This window comes from Lupinus angustifolius, chromosome LG13 (genome assembly GCF_001865875.1).
Source record: "Lupinus angustifolius cultivar Tanjil chromosome LG13, LupAngTanjil_v1.0, whole genome shotgun sequence".
Taxonomy (NCBI): Eukaryota; Viridiplantae; Streptophyta; class Magnoliopsida; order Fabales; family Fabaceae; genus Lupinus; species Lupinus angustifolius.
Window position 1 is genome coordinate 17,258,593 of NC_032021.1, and position 20,236 is coordinate 17,278,828.

The 20,236-nt window shown below is 28.5% G+C and overlaps 2 protein-coding genes and 2 long non-coding RNA genes across 4 annotated transcripts; 3 read left to right on the forward strand and 1 right to left on the reverse strand.

Moving 5' to 3' along the window:
- Positions 3,487-4,309, forward strand: LOC109325111. Its single transcript, XR_002105082.1, has 2 exons — positions 3,487-3,656; positions 4,047-4,309. It is a non-coding gene; the product is annotated as an uncharacterized LOC109325111 (long non-coding RNA).
- On the forward strand, positions 7,899-8,663 carry LOC109325112. Its single transcript, XR_002105083.1, has 2 exons — positions 7,899-8,005; positions 8,409-8,663. It is a non-coding gene; the product is annotated as an uncharacterized LOC109325112 (long non-coding RNA).
- On the forward strand, positions 11,387-12,242 carry LOC109363651. Its single transcript, XM_019609907.1, has one exon. The coding sequence runs from the start codon at positions 11,391-11,393 to the stop codon at positions 12,240-12,242; it is 852 nt and encodes a 283-aa protein (XP_019465452.1). The 5' UTR covers positions 11,387-11,390.
- Positions 13,518-16,388, reverse strand: LOC109325058 (probable protein phosphatase 2C 65). The gene is made up of 5 exons (XM_019557201.1): positions 15,951-16,388; positions 14,874-15,212; positions 14,495-14,612; positions 14,179-14,402; positions 13,518-14,023 (listed from the first exon to the last, which is right to left on the reverse strand). Exons 1-5 carry the CDS (start codon positions 16,167-16,169, stop codon positions 13,598-13,600), a joined length of 1,326 nt encoding a protein of 441 aa, XP_019412746.1. The 5' UTR covers positions 16,170-16,388; the 3' UTR covers positions 13,518-13,597.

Consider the following 20,236-nt stretch of genomic DNA (forward strand, 5'->3'; position numbering starts at 1 on the left):
CAATATATGTCAAGTGTCAAAGATAGAAACTCAATATATGTGAATATGTCATACTTTGAGGTGATTGAACAAATGTGAGAATTGGATTACACAATGTTTTGATTGCCGGTTTTTTGTATATGTGAGTTGATAACAATAATGACTTTCGAGTTGATGTGTTAGGGCTCATCAAGATGGATCTTAATTAGCCAAAATATAAAGATGAGTCATTTATTCTAGCATCACAGACTCAACAAAATATTCTACGTTAGTGACCCAGCTAATATGAATGATCCGTTGTTCTTGTAACTAACAAAATAATCGTCAATAATATTGATAACAAGAATATGAAGATTTTGATTATAAGGATGAACCTTTTTAGGGACATCATAGTCGCGTGAGAGTAGACCAATCAGTGAGGATGATTTATATATAAGAGATGATCATAATAGGGACATTGAGTGAATCAATATGTTCCTCCAAACAAGGATATGACAAGCAAAAAACAATCAAAGAAAATGAAAAAATAGAATCATGTCTTTGTATAATTATAGCATAATTTTGTTTGTTTGTAATTTGCATATATTATTTGTTTGTAATTTTATATACTTATTTGTTTGCATATATTACCAGATAAAGTAATTGTTGTAACTGTAACTTGCAGCAATTCTAAATGGCACGAAATAATATTTATTGGCTGTGTCACGACCAGGTCGCTCTCTTTAAGACGTTTTGTGGTACTGCCCAAAATATGCAAGTAGACTATCAACCACGTCGTCCACAGGATAAAACAGCCCAGATATTTGTTATCGAATTGTTATTGCACTATAAGAACCGATCTCGAATACACCCACCATAATATGACCACCAGTGTCAATTCTCGAAATTATCCACAATATGGCTACCCGTGCCAATTATCTTCCCACAATATTGACTACCAGTGTCAGTTCTCGAAATGCCACACTATGGCTACCTGTGCCAATTCTTTCCCCCAATACTGACTACCGGTGTTAATTATCGAAATTTCCAGAATATGGCTATCTGTGCCAATTCTTTTCCCAATACTGTCTACTAGTGTCAGTTCTCGAAATTCCCACAATATGGCTGCTTGTGCCATTTCATAGTGCCACAAAAAGAAAGGGGGAGAAGTTTACCGGAAATGCATCGACGGAAAATAAGAGGGAGAAAGAAAAAGTTGAATAAAAGTGCATTCATATTGGGGCAAAAAAATATGAAGGGAGAATGCTTCTATTTATAACTTGGGATTTTTTCAAGTTCCTCATCTCTCCAATATGGGACTTGAGAGTTGTTGTTTTTTTTCAAAACTCTTCTATGTAGGACTTGAGAGTTGTTTTTTCAAAACTCTTCTATGTGGGACTTGAGTGTTTTTTATATTTCACACCCAAAAGTTCCCACTAATAATTTTCAACAAACCATGTTCCAATAATAATTGTCCCTTTAATCTTTGTAATAGCTTGAGGAAAATTCAATCTTTTGTTCTCAAATCTAATTTGGTTTGTACAAAACCAAATGATGCTCACAGTGTGCATATACTAGCAGCCATTAGTTAATGACAATTAGATTGATGAATGCTTTTTAAAATTATTATGGAATTCCTAGATAATTCATCATGATATATAAATCTATGGTTGTGAATTACATTTGTCAATAATATTTACTTTTTTAAACCTTTTGAATGCTTAAAGTAACTCTGAAAGGGTAATATTATTAAGTATTAACTTGTTGCTATAATCAATGTTGTCATAATTGGACCGAGCGATCAGATCAATTTGATTGCTAACCAAACTTAAAAACGATTCTGTTTTTAGTCCTAATTGAATGATTAATTGAACCACTTTGAACCATGAAAATTCAAATTTGACTGTGTTAAACTCGGATAAACCATAATTACTTGGAAAGTAAACTTGACGATTCACTTAAAATAAAATAAAAAGCAGAACGTTACTCTAATGTTTTATTTTACTTTATTTCTAAAAAAAGATAGAGATCGATATGTTAATTCAATATAATTATATATATTTTACATTAATATAATTATATATTTATAGATATTATTAATTATAAATCAATCACTCGATCTCTTCCTATTTGAATTACATCTTATGTTTCACATCATTGCTGGTAATGAAAATTAAAGATTAATGTGAGCAATGATTAAATGCTTGCTATTCCTATACCACTTATAGAATTTAATGTTTGACATTAACTTTATACTTTTACTTTTATATATGTCATTTTCAAGTAATTATTTTTTGAAAAGTGTTAGTTGTAATACAATTCATATGGCATTAATGTATTTTTTTGTGAATTGATTGATTTTGGAATTATATTTTTAATATATTTGTTAAATTAGTCAAATTTTTATGTTTATTTAATTCTATAGTGTATGACCATATTTTATATTTAGTCGTTATTTTGATCTTATGAATAATAAAATAATTATTGATTTATATTATGATCAAATAAATCATCTCCCAAATGTTCGTTTGTTTTCTCTTATGATCAAATAGCAAATGCTTGTAGTGAAATGCATTTTCAGTTATATTTATGTATACAAATATAATACATGTTTTTAGTAAATGTATTATTACTGTATCATGTCTATTAGGATTATTATTGTTATATTTATGTTTTAATGTAATGTACTTATACATCTCTCGATTAGGTATATGTTGTAACCATATAGAGTGATTGTGGCAATTCACATCATCACTAATAATATACATGTTTCATTTAACATTTGAGACTTGTTATTTATAACATCACCAATTTTCTACACTCCACTTACTTGTGTAATGTTATTACTGATACTACCAATAATAATAATAAGTCTCACTATAAACCCAAAGAAAAATAAGATATGATTTATATAGCATCATAATTGTGAAGATAAGAGTTGTCAATAAATTTAAAATAAATCACTTAAAACTAGGAGTGGTAAGAATTATTGAATTTATGAGAGAGAAATCCTAATTAATCATGATTCTATTGCTAAAGTATTAAACTATTAATCACTATGATATGAAAGAGAAATACTAAAAGAAGAAAAAACATATATAATAAGAAATGACACAACTAATATGAATAATTTGATTTTTTATAAATGCATGTAACTTTTTTAAGTGATTATATATTTATTAACTAAATTTTAATTTTAATCCTCCATATATAAGAGTATAAGTGTATAACCCATATTTAACATTTTAATAATTTTTATTAGAGAATTATTTTCACTTAATTGACTCCCTTGCATAAAATTAATTAATTAAAATTTCAATTCCAACATTTCACTTACATTTTCACATTTAAAAGCATTTGAAGGCAGTTGTATAATGAAAAAATTTGTAAATTGAAGTAAATATAACATACGTGTAATTTATTATTAGTGTTTATTGATCAAAGTTATAAATGAAAATTAAAAAAAAACACCTTTTTGTCAAATACATTTCAATCTTTGAATTCATTTGGATATATTTCCAAAATTTCATATCAAAGAGATTATATATAATGTACTCTGTGTTAACCATTATCTCCATCTTACATTCTTCCAAGAAAAAAAGTGTTTAGAATATCATAGGATTTTCATAAAATGGCTTTTAACTTCTATCAACAATTTTTCATAGGAATGTTGTGCATTGCATTGGTCTTAGCTTCAGGTAAAGTAACAAAAATCTAGCCAAGTATATTTCCCCTATCTTCAGTATAAAGCCATTTAAAATAGAACACAATTCTATTTGGTGATAACTTTAAATGGAAGATTCAATAGTAAAACCTAATTTTATTTTCTTATTGCAAATCGGTATATATATATCTCACCCTTGAATATTTATATTTATATTTTTATGATAAAATAGCTTACTTTTATGATTTTTTTTGTGGGTTTTTCAATATTTTATTTACCTTACCAACAAATAAAGGTATTGTTAGTACTTATATATATATATTTTTAATTCCAAAGCAAAGATTTGTAGAGATCAATACAAATCATTATTAGGATATGACTTATGAGTGCATAAATATATTAATCTAATTTCATTGTAATGCAGGAGCACCACTGGTAAGTGCAGAATTTCCAAAAAACTGCATAGGGTTTTGTCTTGGAAAGAAAGATTGTGACTACAATTGCATTAAGAATGGATACAAAAATGGGGGCATTTGTAATACAGAAAATTGTTGTTGTATAGTGGGTAAAACCACATTAGGCAATTAAAGTAGTGCATGATAGTAAAATAAAAATATGAGTTCAACTTATGTAATGGATTTGTATTAGAATTTTCCAATATATGAAATAAAAAGGTTTTTCACAATTTCTCTATATCTCAAATAAAAATGTTTAAAAAAAAATTGAATTAATATTGTGAGGATTGTAGCAATATGCCATAAGAGCATCAACATATTTTATGAGTAACGAAACTAGATTGCTTTTGTTTTATATTTTACTCTGGATCTTGATTTAATGTAACTAGTTTTAGGTAAGGAACTTAACACTCTTAGTCCTTTAAATTCTCATTGTGGTTAGTGCTTTAAATTATTATCATCGTTACGTTGAGTTCATCATATTTGTGCAAAAAAATATGGGATTATGTTGCCAATGCCATCATAATTTTGGTCATAATCTTATTGTTGAAACTCTTGAAACTGTAATGTTGCTACTGCAAATTTTGACGTTGGACACAATCCTAATTGGATTTAAAATTTATCCTTAATTGATATTTTAAAATAAAATATGATCACTTAGTAGAGAGCATGAGTAAACAATATGATGAGTCAATAACCCTTTTCATGAGCTAAAACGATCATGGTATAAAAAGAAAATGAAAAACTTCTTTTTATGTTGTCTACATTTCACTAATTTATCATATTTTAGATTTTAAAATTATCATTATTAATTATAAGGAATAAGGTTCTGACAAAATTTGGTTTTTACATTTAGTGTTATTAAAACCATACCGATTATCAAACCGGTCAGGGTATTGGTATAGTGGTACACTGGTTCAACCAATAATTTAGTAATTAAACCACATGTCTGTTAAACCGGACATACCTGCTTATATTTATATATATAAATCTATAACAAAAAAATTCAAATAGGTAGATACCCAAATTTATAATCCATATTCATAATATACTCAAAATTCACATAAACAAACAACTTTAAGTCTTTAACAAATTCAAAGTTTAAATTACAAAACATATATCAATACAAAAATATCACTTAACAACCGCAAAATATAAATAAATGATACAAGTTCACAACTCACTCTACAAAACAAATAAATTTGGAGTTTTAACATTTAACAATCTCAACCTTTCATAATATAAATAAATGATACAAGTTCACAACTCACTCTACACTCAAGTTAAGTTATATTAGTTATACCCAATCTGATTTTCTTGTATTCAACGGACCAAATGAATGAGTGTAATAAGTGATGAGAGACAAAAGAGAAATCTTAAATAACTTTTAAGTTTCACTCATTTAGTCTATTGAATGTAACTTAACTTGAAAGTAAATATATATATATATATATATATATATATATACTTACTATAAAGCCAAAATATGGTGTAATCACCCACCATGGTGTAATTTATAATTTTCTATTTTGCCCTCACCTATTTTCTATTTTCTACAAAAAGACCATATAATCTAATGTCCATATCACCATTACATGTCCCATATTATTTTTCTTATTTGTGTCTTTTTCTTAATTTTGTAACCAAAACATTTTTTTCTTTACTTACGAAACAACAAATATTTTGTAATGATATTTATCTCTTTAAGTATGTTCTCACGATTTAAATATTCAATAACAACTCTTTATAAATATGATGTTTTCCCTCAATTTCATCATATTAAAGAAAAATCATTAATTGAGTTATAATATTTATTACTTTGTGCAATCATGATAAGTTTATTTGAATAATTTCGCCCCAATTATACATTTTATCTACAAAACTAACTACAAGTAATTCAATTATTTAAATAAACAATTACATTCCAAACAACAGAAAAGCGGGTTGACAGACACGAGAGTTATTAATTTTTATATTCTCTATAATCTATACTTATTATAAAGCCAAAACATTGTGTAATCACCCATTATGGTGTAATTTATAATTTCCTATTTTGCTCTCACATATTTTCTATTTTCTACAAAAGACCATATAATCTAATGTCCATATCATCATTACATGTCCCATATTATTTTCTTAATTGTGTCTTTTTCTTAATTTTGTAACCACAACATTTTTTTTTCTTTACTTACAAAACAAAAAATATTTTGTAATGATATTTATCTCTTTAAGTATGTTCTTACGACTTCAATATTCAATAAAAACTATCTATAAATATGATTTTTTCCTCAATTTCATCATATTAAAGAAAAATCATTAATTGAGTTATAATATTTATTACTTTGTGCAATCATGATAAATTTATTTCACTAATTTCGCCTTAATTATACATTTCATCTACAAAACTAACTATAAGTGATTCAATTATTTAAATAAACAATTACATTCCAAGCAATAAAAAAGCGGGTTGACGGACACAAACACGCTAGTATATATATAAAGGCAAAATATGGTCTAATTATGATCATGGACTAATTTCCAATACTCTATTTTGCTTTCCACATTTTTTAATTTCTAAAAAACTATAAAATTATAGGTAACTATCATTAATAATTTAATATAATAATCACATATCTTATATTAAATTGGACATAAAGTATGAAATAAAGTATGCCAATATAAAACAAAAACATTATAATTCTATAAAGTGAATTATATAAAAATTAAATACTTGATAAATATATTTAATATCATGAAATAAGAATATGGGTCAATATTTATGAAATTATCATACTAATATTTATAAATGTTCGACTTCTATACAATATATTCTTGGTATGTATAAAGTATTATTATGAATATGTATATTTCAGTAGTACCATATATATAATATATATTTACAACTAAAATACTGATATGCATGTGTTAGGTAAAAAGCTCCATCGTAAATTAAAAGTTTTCATTAATAATTTATCATTATTGTAAATTCCTCATTAAATAAAATAAAATGTCCATATTCAAAGTTACATATTGTTCCTTTAATTTAATATTATTTTTATTTAAATAATAATATAGTCAATTAAATGTAATGTGAAATAAGTTATTATTTGAAAAGTCATGTTGCATGAAGTATGCCACAAAAAACAACTTGTCATATCCTATAAATTAAGGATATAGTTTGCATTCTGCCTAATGATAAATATGATTTCACCATCATTTTTATAATGTTAAGTGATTGTTCATGAAGAGGAAATCAACATTCTATGGATTGTGGAGAAATTAACCTCACATATCTAATATTTTAACAATTTTTATGTTCACTTAATTGGCCCCTTGCATGTAATTAATTAATTAAAATTTAGTTTCAATAATTCACTTACATTTTTTACATTTAGAATCATTTTTTTTTGTTTCCCACAAGTATCCTCACACTGGAAACAATCCTGTCCAAGCCGAAAACATTCACAGGTATGTAGGTTTAACTCTTCCAGTGAGTATTTTTCCATCCACAAGACTCAAATCCGAGACTTTGCTTAAGGGGAATCAAACATGTACCACTTGAGCCAACATCTGTTGGTATATTTAGAAGCATTTGAAGGCAGTTATATAATATAAAAAAATTGGGAATTAAAGTAAATATAACATAGGTGTAATTAATATTTTTTATTGATCAAAGTTATAAATGAAAATAAAAAAAACACATTTTTTTACAAATACATTTCAATCTTTGAATTCATTTGGATATATTTCCAAAATTTCATATCAAAGAGACTATATATAATGAACTCTGTGTTAACCATTATCTCCATCTTACATTCTTCCAAGAAAAAAAGTGTTAGAATATCATAGGATTTTCATAAAATGGCTTTTAGCTTCTATCAACAATTTTTCATAGGAATGTTGTGCATTGCATTGGTCTTAGCTTCAGGTAAAGTAACAAAAATCTAGCCAAGTATATTTCCCCTATCTTCAGTATAAATCCATTTAAAATAGAGCACAATTCTATTTGGTGATAAATTTAGGGTTCATGCTTTTGTGCCTTGTTATTTCTCATGTTGGTTTTGGTTGGTGTATCTTTGGTACACCCTTGAATCTTTTATTTTTATTTTTATCATAAAATAGCTTATTTTTATGATTTTTGGTGGGTTTTTCAATATTTTATGTAGCCAGTGACCTTGCCAACCATTAAAGGATTCTTGTACTCATATAGTTAGTACTTATATATTATTTTTTTATTCCAAATCGAAGATTTGTAGTGATCTCTACAAATTATTATTAGGATATGACTTATGAGTGCATAAATATATTAACCTAATTTCATTGTAATGCAGGAGCACCATTGGTAAGTGCAGAATTTCCAAAAAACTGCATAGGGTTTTGTCTTGGAAAAAAAGATTGTGACTACAATTGCATTAAGAATGGATACAAAAATGGGGGTATTTGTAATACAGAAAATTGTTGTTGTATAGTGGGTAAAACCACATTAGGCAATTAAATGATAGTAAATAAAAATATGAGTTCAACTTATGTAATGGACTTGTATTAGAATTTTCCAATATATGAAATAAAAAGGTTTTTCACAATTTCTCTATATCTCAAAATAAAAAGTTTAAATAAAATGAATTAACATCGTGATTATTGTTGCAATATGCCATAAGAGCATCAACATACTTCATAAGTAATGGAAACTAGATTGATTTTGTTTTATATTTTACTTTGGATCTTGATTTATTGTAATGAGTTTTAGGTAAGGCACTTAATAGTTTGATTTAAATTATTGTTGTGGTTAGTAGTTTAAATTGTTATTGTGTTTATGTCGAGTTTATCTTATTTTTGCAAAAAATATGAGATTATGTTGCTAATGCCACCATAAAAGTGGTTTTGACTTATTGTTGAAATACTCAACCTTAATATTATGGTCACAATTATGGCTACTTACTTACTGTAAATATAAACTCTGACGCTGAATACACTTCTAAATGATTTTTTCAATTTATCCTTAACTACTATTTTAAAATAAAATATGATCAATTAGTATAGAGCATGGATGAAAGATTTGATGAGTTAATAACCCTTCTCATTCAATGTTCTCCACATAGAACTGTGCTAAAATGATAGGAGACATGAAAAAAAAAACTTCTTGATGAATCAAGAAAGATGAGAGGAGGAAATATTATTTATTGAATATTGAATAGATTGATAACAAAATTACATTGAATCCTTTATATAAAGGATAGAAAAACTAATTATCCTAACTAAACTAATTAACCAACTAACCAATGCTCAACTATTTTAACATTCCCCCACAAGCTGGAATGTATTAAGCATTCTGAGTTTGAAATAATTGTGTTGAACACAATGATATACTCTAATTCCTTCTCTTGCTGGTGAGCGAATCTTCGTCTCCTAGTCTTGAAATCTGAATGTGAAGCAATACTGACGTTTAACCACCATAGGGCAGAAACAACTTCATCCAAAGTTTAACCATCTATTTCGACATAAGCTTAACCAACCAAACCAACCATAATGTATGAAAGAGAGAAAATGGATATGAATCTCAATCCTAATATACTGCTTCAATGATGTAAAATACACACCATAGTATTATGTGTTTAATGAGAGATGTAAAGAAAATAGAGTAGTAAAGAAAAAAAAAACATAATATGAGGTAAGTGATAGATAATATGAAAAGAATGTATGTGCACCAAAGCCAAGACTTTTCTAACAAATCAAAACCATTAGCCGGGTCAAAGGACTCAATGAACATCGGGTGCACGAAGCAAATGCCAAGATTTTCACTTTTTGATTATATATGCATGGCCCTGGAACAGATATAGACACTTTGTGTGTAGGACCTAAACATGATTCTAGAGATGAAGACTTCTTTATTAAGCTGCAATTGATGCTATCCGAGATGCTAGAAGTAATAAAAGAGTTGCACTTTATTTCTTGATGAAGTTCTTGAATGAGTCTTGATGGTCATCTTTCTTATTAATTCTTGATGATATAAACTTGATTGAGCATTCTTCAATATATTATGAGAATTTAACCTCGAATGGAGCAAGGAAGAAGAAAACATAAAGGAAGAAAGAATGAAGGAGTTCTTTGTTTGAAGGTTCTGAATATGACGATGAGTTTCCCTTGATCAAACTCCAACTTCTTCTCACTTTGATGATTGATGCATGATGATGATGATTCTATCTTGAATCTTGGAACGATAAAAGCATAAGCGAAAGTGGTCAAAACAATAATTATCGCTCTGATACCAAGTTAAAATGGTAGGAGACATGAAAAAAAAAATCTTGATGAATCAAGAAAGATGAGAGAATGAAATATTATTTATTGAATAGATTGATAATAAAATTACATTGAATCTTTTATATAAAAGATAGAAAAACTAATTATCCTAACTAAACTAATTAAGCAACTAACCAATGCTCAACTATTTTAACAACTGCTTATTGAATCTCACATAATCATTCTAGCCTATTCAAGTACATGTTTTTTTCCTGTGTTTTTAATGACAAAAATATAATTTTATTGTAATTAAAAGGATAAATATATTATTACAAATTATATTTTCTTTTATTTTTTGAAATATTTGTTTCTCCATTAATGAAGAAAATCACAAGTACTAAAATAATGATCTTAATGTGTAGATAAAAAGTGCTGATGCAAATGAAAAGTTTTCATTAATAATAATGTAATCAATTAAATATTATGTGAATTTGAATAAAAATGTAATCAATTAAAATATCCATATTCAAAGTCACATATTTATCCTTTAATATAATAATATTCTATTTGAATAATAATATAATCAATTAAATATTAAGTGAAATGACATAACTATTTAGAAAATTAAGTTACATGAAGTGTTTTTTTAACACTAACTTTCTAATCTATTTTATTGAAGGTGTACCACAATGAGACATGGAAAACAAATTAGAGGTATAGAAAGAGAGCTTATTAAAATAAGTATGTAGGTGCACCATAATCATGTTTTCACTAACTCCACATATGAATTAAAAACGCTATATAAATATCATTTTGTACAATGTATTGTTTAACTTTACAGCAGGTGCATGGAAGTTCTAAAGCATGTTCCTATGGCCAACACGATTGATCATTGATGGTTATATGGTTTCTAGATAAACAAATCTAAAGTACCACACTAGCATCCATTGTTGACCATTTGTAAAGTAATAACACGTATTTGTAAATCAAAATGGTTGTTGGTATATTTATAGAGGCAAATGAAACACACACAAAAAAACCCATTCATCATATTTCTATTCTTCTTCCTCAACAATATGCGAATCCCTGTTTTCATGAGGCGCATAACAAACGAGCCATTGCTATGGACAGTGATGACCTTTGTGTCAAGCATAGTTGGGTTTACCTGTTTTCCCATGAGTACCACTTTCGAAGACTTGTTCGGACGACCAAATCCCATGAAAACAGTTATCTACTTTTCGGTGGTGACTTTGATTCTGACTGTTACCATATTCACGATGATTCGGGAGCCGCATATGCTGGAACTTGAATTTACTAAAAAATGGTGGTTCAAAGCACAAATGAGCTTTGGGGTCTTAATAATTCCATTTTTTAACATGTTTGGGAAAGATCAAAGAGAAGAAGGGATGCATAAGGATGAGGAAAAATTGTTTGGAAGATTGATGGACCTTTTTACTACTGGGGCATTCTCATTAACAGCTTTGAGCTTGTCAAGAGAATTATGGCTTGGGATTGGTGCTACTATCTTCAACTCTTTTCTTGGGGTTTTGTTAGTATTGGGTATGAAATTGAGTTTGAAGATTGGTTTATCACTAGCAATATTCCTATGCTATTTACTTGTCATGATCCGTTTCTATGTAGATGACCACTATAACAACGATAACCCATTCACAGGAGCCCTAGAAAATGCCGAAATGGGGAACATCAGAAATGATAACCTACATAACCCAAGATCGGACGATGTTCAAGTCATAAGTACAACTACAAATGTTGATGGCCAGAATGAATCACTACGTTGGCGTGGACATGGCCTGAATGATTACAAAAGCGATGATAATGATAATGATAATGATGATGAAGATGAAGATGAATTAATATACTTGTACTACCGTGGCATTCTTGATAAGCATCCTCGGGATAAATCTTAATAGCACCATTACTTGTTCATGTTACTTGTTTGTATTATGTTCATGTTACTTGTTTGTATTATGTTCATGTTATAATGTTTGTATTGTGTTCATGTTATAATGTTTGGTGGGTGGATATTGCCCCATTTAATTTATCAGACTTGTTCTCAGATTATATTTTTAATTTCATAAAAAAAGGTATCCTTTCCTTTCTAGTTTATATAAATGTTATTATCATTTATATTACTTTTGAAATGACTTAAAGCTTCAATTTCTTGATGCACATTATGTGATTCTTGTTACAAAATATATTCTAAGCATAATTGGTATTTGGATGTGTAAATTTTGGTTATGCTATTTGTAGATCAATTACTTTTAATTCCAGGACAGATAGAGAACTTAATGTATCTAGTGGCAGGAGTACAAGAATGACCAAATCTAAGCTTATAGAAACTAGCCCAATCTTCATCAGAAGTCATTATTTCCCAATCGGTCAAATGTAAAAGTTTTATAATTGAGTTCACAACTATTATAAAGATTGATATGTCAAGGTTTGGTGTGTCGCCCAAGTCACATTGCAATCACAATTGATACTACATCATCTACATTAGCTTGAAATTGACTGTAACGTCAAGATTTTGGGAGTCTCCAAAATTATATCACAACTACAACGGAAATCGCATTTGCTTAAACTTGACCTTAAAGTCAAATATATTTCTATCAGAGGTTCTCAAAAATAATTCTTTTAGCAATGTTGAGTCCCTCCACACTTTCTTGAACTCATAGGTTCCTAAGCCAATAATAATATTTACAATGAGCTAAAAGGTATGGAAGACCCTTACTTGCAAGGATCCTCTCCAGTACGGGAGAGTTTAGTGCTAGATAGAATTTTGATATATGGTAAAAAAAATCTTTTTAACGGCCATGATTTCGTATTATTTTTGAATAAAATTAAAATTAAAAATTAAAAATTAAAAAAAATTCAGCCACATATTTTAATAATGGTCTCTCCATTACTGGAGATGAGTTAAACTATACTTGCAAATACTCAACATAGAATAGAATTTGCAACCAAAATAACTGCAATTTGAATCAAGGTTAAAAGTCACCCTTAAAATAAAACACCAATCTATAAAAATCTTGATATTGATGATAATGATACAGGTGAATAATTAGTTAATGGTGTATATTCAATTTTGTATCCCCTTAAAATATGAGTAAAGAGAAACATTATGAGTAAATTTGTAACATTTTCTTAGGGGACATCAATATACTCCTATAATCTTTCAACCTCTCTATTTTTCACCTAAATATACAACTTTAGGTCCAAACAATGACCACTTTGTTAACATGTTAGAAGAGTAACTGAAATTTAACTAACCCCCCTTATAGTACTTCAATGCTTGCCCTTCACTCATATTCTTAGAAATCCATGGAAGTTTTGATATTGAGTTGGATCTAACAAATCCTTCAAGAGCTTTCCATTCTTCATCAAGTTCTAAACCAACTTTGCCATCCACTGTTTCAGTTTCTTCATTTCTAGTCGATTTTAAGCGGTGCTTGCTGCGATTTCTATGGATTTCATGGCTTATGATCCTATTGGATTTGGATTGTGATTGAGATAACACAGGCTGCTCATCCAGAAACAAGCATATGGCTGCACAATCATCAACCATGAAGCCCGGATATTTGTACCTCCAGGCTCGTACGGCGCGCTTAACTAACACTTTCGCTGCTATGGACTTCCTTGGTGCTGAAGCAACTATGTTTATTACTTCGCTGTTTGTGAGAACATCCCATACCTGACAACAATGGAACAACAAGTGTATGTCTATTTCTTGTTTTCGAAATGCGAGTATAAAGAGAAGGTAAAAAGTAAGAGATAGGGACAAATTCGTAGAGTATCAAATCCGATGTTCGAAACTTGATGTTCGAATAACGAAACTCGATTACTTACACCATCGGTTGCCAAAACGACAAATTCATCTTGATTAGTAAGTTTTCTATAAAAGACATCAGGAGTTGAGATGAGGCCATAATCTTTAATGCAAAAGTCTCCAAAGCCTCTTGACATGGCTAGTCCAGGGCAGTCTTCATCAGGCATCCATATTCTATACACATTTGGTTCTTCTTCTGATGCGAAAACTCTACCTTCACGACTAATGATTCTTGATGTTTCGCCTGAGAGAAATCGAATAAGAAAAGCTAGTTACCCATAAACTTCTTAACATGCTTTTAAAGAGTTAGGAAATAAAGCAAATAACAAAACTTACTTGGAATATCAGGTTTTAAGTCCACAGTAAGTTGAACCGGAATAAGTTGATTTCTATCCCCTCTTGTGCAAAGAATTGCGCGAGAATCGCCCAAATTTCCGACTATCAGTTGATCACCCTGAAAAATTTCATTGAAAAATTAGAGATATCAGTAGTTATGACTTAGGATTAGTTACATAAGCCTATGTTGTATCACACACTTTAACCTTCTAATATATACATATGCAATATAACACAAGCTTATATAGTCAAGTACTAAAACACTAAAAGTATAAAACTAATAATGTAACTAATCCTAACTATTTATAATATAAAATGTTCTTAGCTCTGAAAGAACATAAGAATCTATGAGTAGTACAATTTGAATATCTAGTTATACCTGTTTAATCACAGTTACAGCAGTGCTACCACTGCAATAGCTATCAGTATTAATCTGTTGAGCAAGGTTTTGATCAATTTCATCAAAGGACTTGAGAAAACATCCCTCCCATGCAGCAAGGGACATTCCTTGGTTATTTCCATCATAGATATCATCATAACTTCCACTTTCTGATTCATTAGCATCATAAAATCTGCAAGCATTTTGTTGTGCCATTTTGATTGCTTCTGATAGTTTTAAGGGTAGCTTGTCGCGAATGTATCGCGAAACCTTGTGGCCTAGAGGACCATGACCATCGAACACGCCACAGAAGATCATATCTTTTTCTCCAGTGAAGTCCTAATGATAATATATCATATCAAACATCAGTTCTAGCAACATATTTCTTCAATCAAGAAGCATTAAGCTTTAATGTAAGATCAACCTAAACTTAGGTCTTGTCAACCAATGTTTTAAATTGCGGTCGGCAATGACATATTTCGATTTTGGTATTCTCCACAATCACATCACAGCCACAATGGTGGCCACATTTGCCACAATTACAATAAACATAGCATGAAGGCACAAAGAGGTAATTATTTAAAACAACATTCTAATGTTACCAAGAACAAAAAGTTGAAGAATGATGAAATGTAACAAAAACCTCGTGTGACCAGATAAAACAGATTGCAGGCCACATGAATTGACTCAAAACTTAAAAGAATCATTAAAAACTACTTTATCAATTACAACCAAACCTTTTCCTACCTGTGATAGAGTCAGTTATATCGATCAAATAATGATATTATATTGTCATATCCTAAGTCATATTGATAGACATACAATCAAATACTTTTTTAATATTTTCACATTAGTTTTTCTAAATCTCCTTCTACGATTTTACGAATTTCTCTACATATGTCCAAATTAAACCATCACTTTTGTACCATATAAGCCTTATTCAACTTTCTTGTAAATACATTAAATTATGCTATAGATTTATGATTTTATGAAAAATATAAAATGCTAAAACCATCAAAAGTAATGGAAATGAGAAGAAAGAATAATATGTAAAACATAAACATTAAGAACCCTTACCTCCCAAACTGTCAATGCATCTTGATTAACACCTTTCTTACCTTGTTTGCAATCCATTGATACAAAGATAGAGGATCCTTTTGATATGACTCTTGATCCATCATGTTCATATGTGACATGAGTGCTATGAGAGCTATGATCATGCTCATATTCTCCACTATCCACCTCGCTTTTCACCTTTCCTCTAACAGTAGCATCATGGCTACAACACCCTCCCATATCTTCAAGAGTAGTAATACCCAATGAAAAAATGTGACACCCCACAAAATTCCAATGAATACCCAGAAAATATTCGGGACAAAACAATCCAGAAAGTGAAGAAAAATTAATATTTTTTGTCAGTAACCAATAGGGTCAGAATTCATATGCATGCGTTAGAAGGTGATGGAAAATGTATCGAGAGATTAGAGAAAAGATGCGTATGGAAAGAATTGCATGCAACGTGGAGAATGATGGAAAGAAAGAAATTGAAGAGAGGTTGTCATCGTGTGATCATGATAAGAGAAAAGGTTGAATGTTATGTTATTATTATTTTCTCTTGTTTTCTACATTACCATAATCTCAATGTTAAAAGTTAAAAGTATATAAAGAAAACATTTTTTTTGTGTAAGGTCGGCTAGATATTCAACATGATCAAAAAGTTAATTATTTTTTTCCGTATAAGAGAGTAACAATTACACAACTCGAAAGAAATTAATTATTTACTCAAAAAGTGAGAAATATTCTTAGTACAAAAAAAAGGAAACATAAGTTATTAAAAATAATTAAGTTAAAGAGATAATTTAATTGAAAGTAAATAGAAATAAATACTATTATCAATACTATATATAAGTATTCCACGCACTTTAATATTTTACTAATTAGCATTTAAGTTATATTTGGGTTTTTCTAGTGAACAAGGGTCAAAAGAAAAACATTCATTGCATTTTTATAAAAAAAAGATATATTTACATTATAATAAAGATCTTCTTTATCAATGAAAATTTTCTACATTTCATTATTTTCTTACTTTTTTTTAGAGAAAGAATACATCCTTAGAAGTTATGGATTGTATTAAAGAAACTCATTTGGAAAATTATTTTCTGTAAATATATATGTCAACACCCATAGCATAGTGATGCATGTTCTGACCAGTACGCAGGACCTAACTCCCATGCACTTTAATTCATATATGAGAATATATATTTTTGGTACATAATTCATATATGAGAATATGTTATATCTTTCTCATTTATTTGTTTGAATAATGTAATATTTTCAATTTTGTTTACCTTATTTATCATATAATAAATTAGTGTACATGGACATTCCAATTTTTTTTAAATGACGCATATGAATGATATTATCAATGAATATTATAATTATATCACTAATCGTTTTAATATATTGTTCGAGAACGCAAACTTATAGCTTTTCAGATAATTTGTAACTTTTGACTCAATAAATAAGTTATTAGAGTTGTTCAATAAACAAAATTTAAAGAGAGTTTCTACCTTTTAAAAAATTATCGTTTGAAAACTACTTTTCAGAAAGATGCTTGAAATGATATTTAAAAAAATGAAATTAGCGTTCAATAAATCATTTGTTAATTTTACACTTCAAAATTTTAATAAATTACCTAGTAATCCCAACTAAAAAACTTTAGGGTATGCTTACTTTCTAGAAATGATTTCCATTTCATATTTCCATTTAAAAATAATAATTTTCATTTTCATGTTTTAGTTTCCCCAAAACATATTTGTTATTATCAATTTCATTTTCAAAACTATTCACTTTAAACTTCACAAACGAAGATAATTATTACTCTTGCGAATAGTTCAATTCTAAATTTTAATCACTACAATAATCAAGTCACACTTTACATTTTTTTTCCAATAAATTTTATGTCAACAATACATTTAATTGTTGGATTTTGTCATTAACTATCGCAAAGACATGTGAAAGGTTATATAACCACTCTATTATTTAGTTTAGGTTGAAGTAACTTCAAAAGGCAGTAATTTTCATCCTAAAAGTTATATATTATAACACTCATCAACAAACTATTTCATAAATAATATTAAGAGGGGCAAAGAAAAGTTGTTATGTTTAGAGAGAAATAAATGAATTCTATTATAAAGATGTGTGGTTGTCTAAATAAATGAGACATTCAGTGTTTCATTATTGATAATAATGGAAATGACATTTTTTTCATTTTTAGAATTTTCGAAAATGAAGCTCATGTTTTTCTGAAATGTAAAATGAAAACAATAATGCAAACATGTTTTTACCATCATTTTCTGATTTCATTGAAAATAGAAATGGAAAATAGCCAAAGCAATGTATAAATTATTTGTACATCAGTTTTTTATGATACATAAATTATTCTTGCATTTGATTATTAGACTAATATGCAAATTATTTCCATATTATATTTTTTTACTAATGTATAATGTCAACAATGAAAGAATATTATTGAGAAAGAAAATAATTGTATTATTAGAAAGAAAATAATATTGACAACGACTAAAGATATTAAAATAAAATAAATAAAATATTACATGTCTAATTATAAATAAATATTAAAATGAAGAACTTAATATTTTGATTTTATGTATTTAATTACTCCAATTATTAATTATTTAATTAATAATTAATTAAATAAATATTATATGTACTTTTTTGTTATTTTTTAAATTTTAGCTAATTATAAAACTAGTTTTATTGAACAATTTTAAACTACTTATATAACTATAAATAGTTACTTTAACATCTACAAGATATAAGTTCACAACTACAAACTTAAGATTACAAGTTACAAACTCACAATTATAAACTTGTAAAAGTAGCTAGTTTTACCGAACAGATCGTAAGAGTAAATTTTGTCCATTAGTTTTTTTATCAGCAATCAAAACTTTATTAACCAAAAGATAAAAATATTAGGAGAACAAGTGGTACTTTTATCCATAGAATCCTTATAATTAACAAAGAGAAAGACAAGTTGATGGATGTCACACTCAATCAACATAAGAGCAAGAGAAGAAAGGAAAACGAGCATTAATAAGATTTCAGGAATGCAGAAAAATAAGTTCAATCATCTCTTATATTTGGAACGTCAAGTTCTCAAAGATAACTTTGTTCCTAATGTGCCAAATACTCCAAATTGTGACAAACCAAAGAGCCACTCATAACTGTTTTTCTAGTTCTCCAACCATATCATCTTTTCATGAGATGCAAAGAAAAAACAAGTGACTAGTAGTTTCCTCTAACTCACCACAAAGAGAACAAAGGAGGGGATCTTGAGCACATAATCCACCTCTATAAGCAATGTTCACTTTAGTTGGTACCCCATCCAAAACAATTTTCCACACTAAGCATTTCATCTTCGATGGAACATTAGAAGTGCAAAGCCTCTTGAAGAAAACAAGGTCTTGACTTCCTTCCACATGATGCAAAGATTGGCAAGCATTCCTGACCAAGTATTGCCCACTTACATCATGAATCTATGTCCAAGAATCAGCAATGTGTTGGTTAGGCGTAGAGTTGTGGAGGAATCTTAGGAGATCTTCATATTCCTCTTCCTCCCAAGCGAACAAGTTCCTTCTCCAATGTATGCTCCAAGACCAAACCTCATTACTCCAAGCACTCAAGGATTCAACAGTTGCATCTTTTTCTAAAGCTATTTGGAATAATCTTGCAAATGAACTTTTAAGGATATCTCTCCCCACCCATAAATAAATCTAAAATTTAATAGAAGAGTCACAACTTAAAGATCTACGAACACTATCATTTACCCAACCACAACTTATTCCTTCCCTAAACTGACAAAGATTGCCTAACTCTCTCCACCAAGAAAACCCCCTCTTAAAAACTAATTCATTGTCCATTAGTTGAGTGAACATATTTATTGGTAATTGTTTCGAAAGATAAACCTTTTGTTTTTACTCTTTTTTTAATGAATCATATATATTTAATGGCACAAAAAGATAATTAGTGGTTTTATAAAGAAAAACATCCACTCATCCTACTTGCTTAGTTGCACAATAGTTAATTCTTTATTCTTATTGCATTTCTTGTAGTGGGATCGGTAAACAAATAAATGAAATTTCCATATATCCTCATATAATTGGTCGAGGGGCACTATTTTTTTGGATAATTTAGATAAGATAACAAAATTCTACATGGAAATAGGCAAATAGCACTAATTTCCCTCCTACAAGAAGGGCTATAACTAAGTTTTTACTAAATTCGGTTAATATCAGAAGGAAATGACGATTAGATATAAGTTAGTGAACAGATTTATTTGA

What these genes read in the sequence shown, in the direction of transcription:
- LOC109325058 (XM_019557201.1), bottom strand. Translation starts at nt 16,169, where the DNA reads ATGGGAGGGTGTTGTAGCCATGATGCTACTGTTAGAGGAAAGGTGAAA. An exon ending in CTTAAAACCTGATATTCCAA is followed by an intron (nt 14,403 to 14,494) that starts GTAAGTTTTGTT and finishes GATTTCTCTCAG; the next exon opens with GCGAAACATCAAGAATCATT. An exon ending in TCGTTTTGGCAACCGATGGT is followed by an intron (nt 14,024 to 14,178) that starts GTAAGTAATCGA and finishes CATTGTTGTCAG; the next exon opens with GTATGGGATGTTCTCACAAA.
- LOC109363651 (XM_019609907.1), top strand. Translation starts at nt 11,391, where the DNA reads ATGCGAATCCCTGTTTTCATGAGGCGCATAACAAACGAGCCATTGCTA.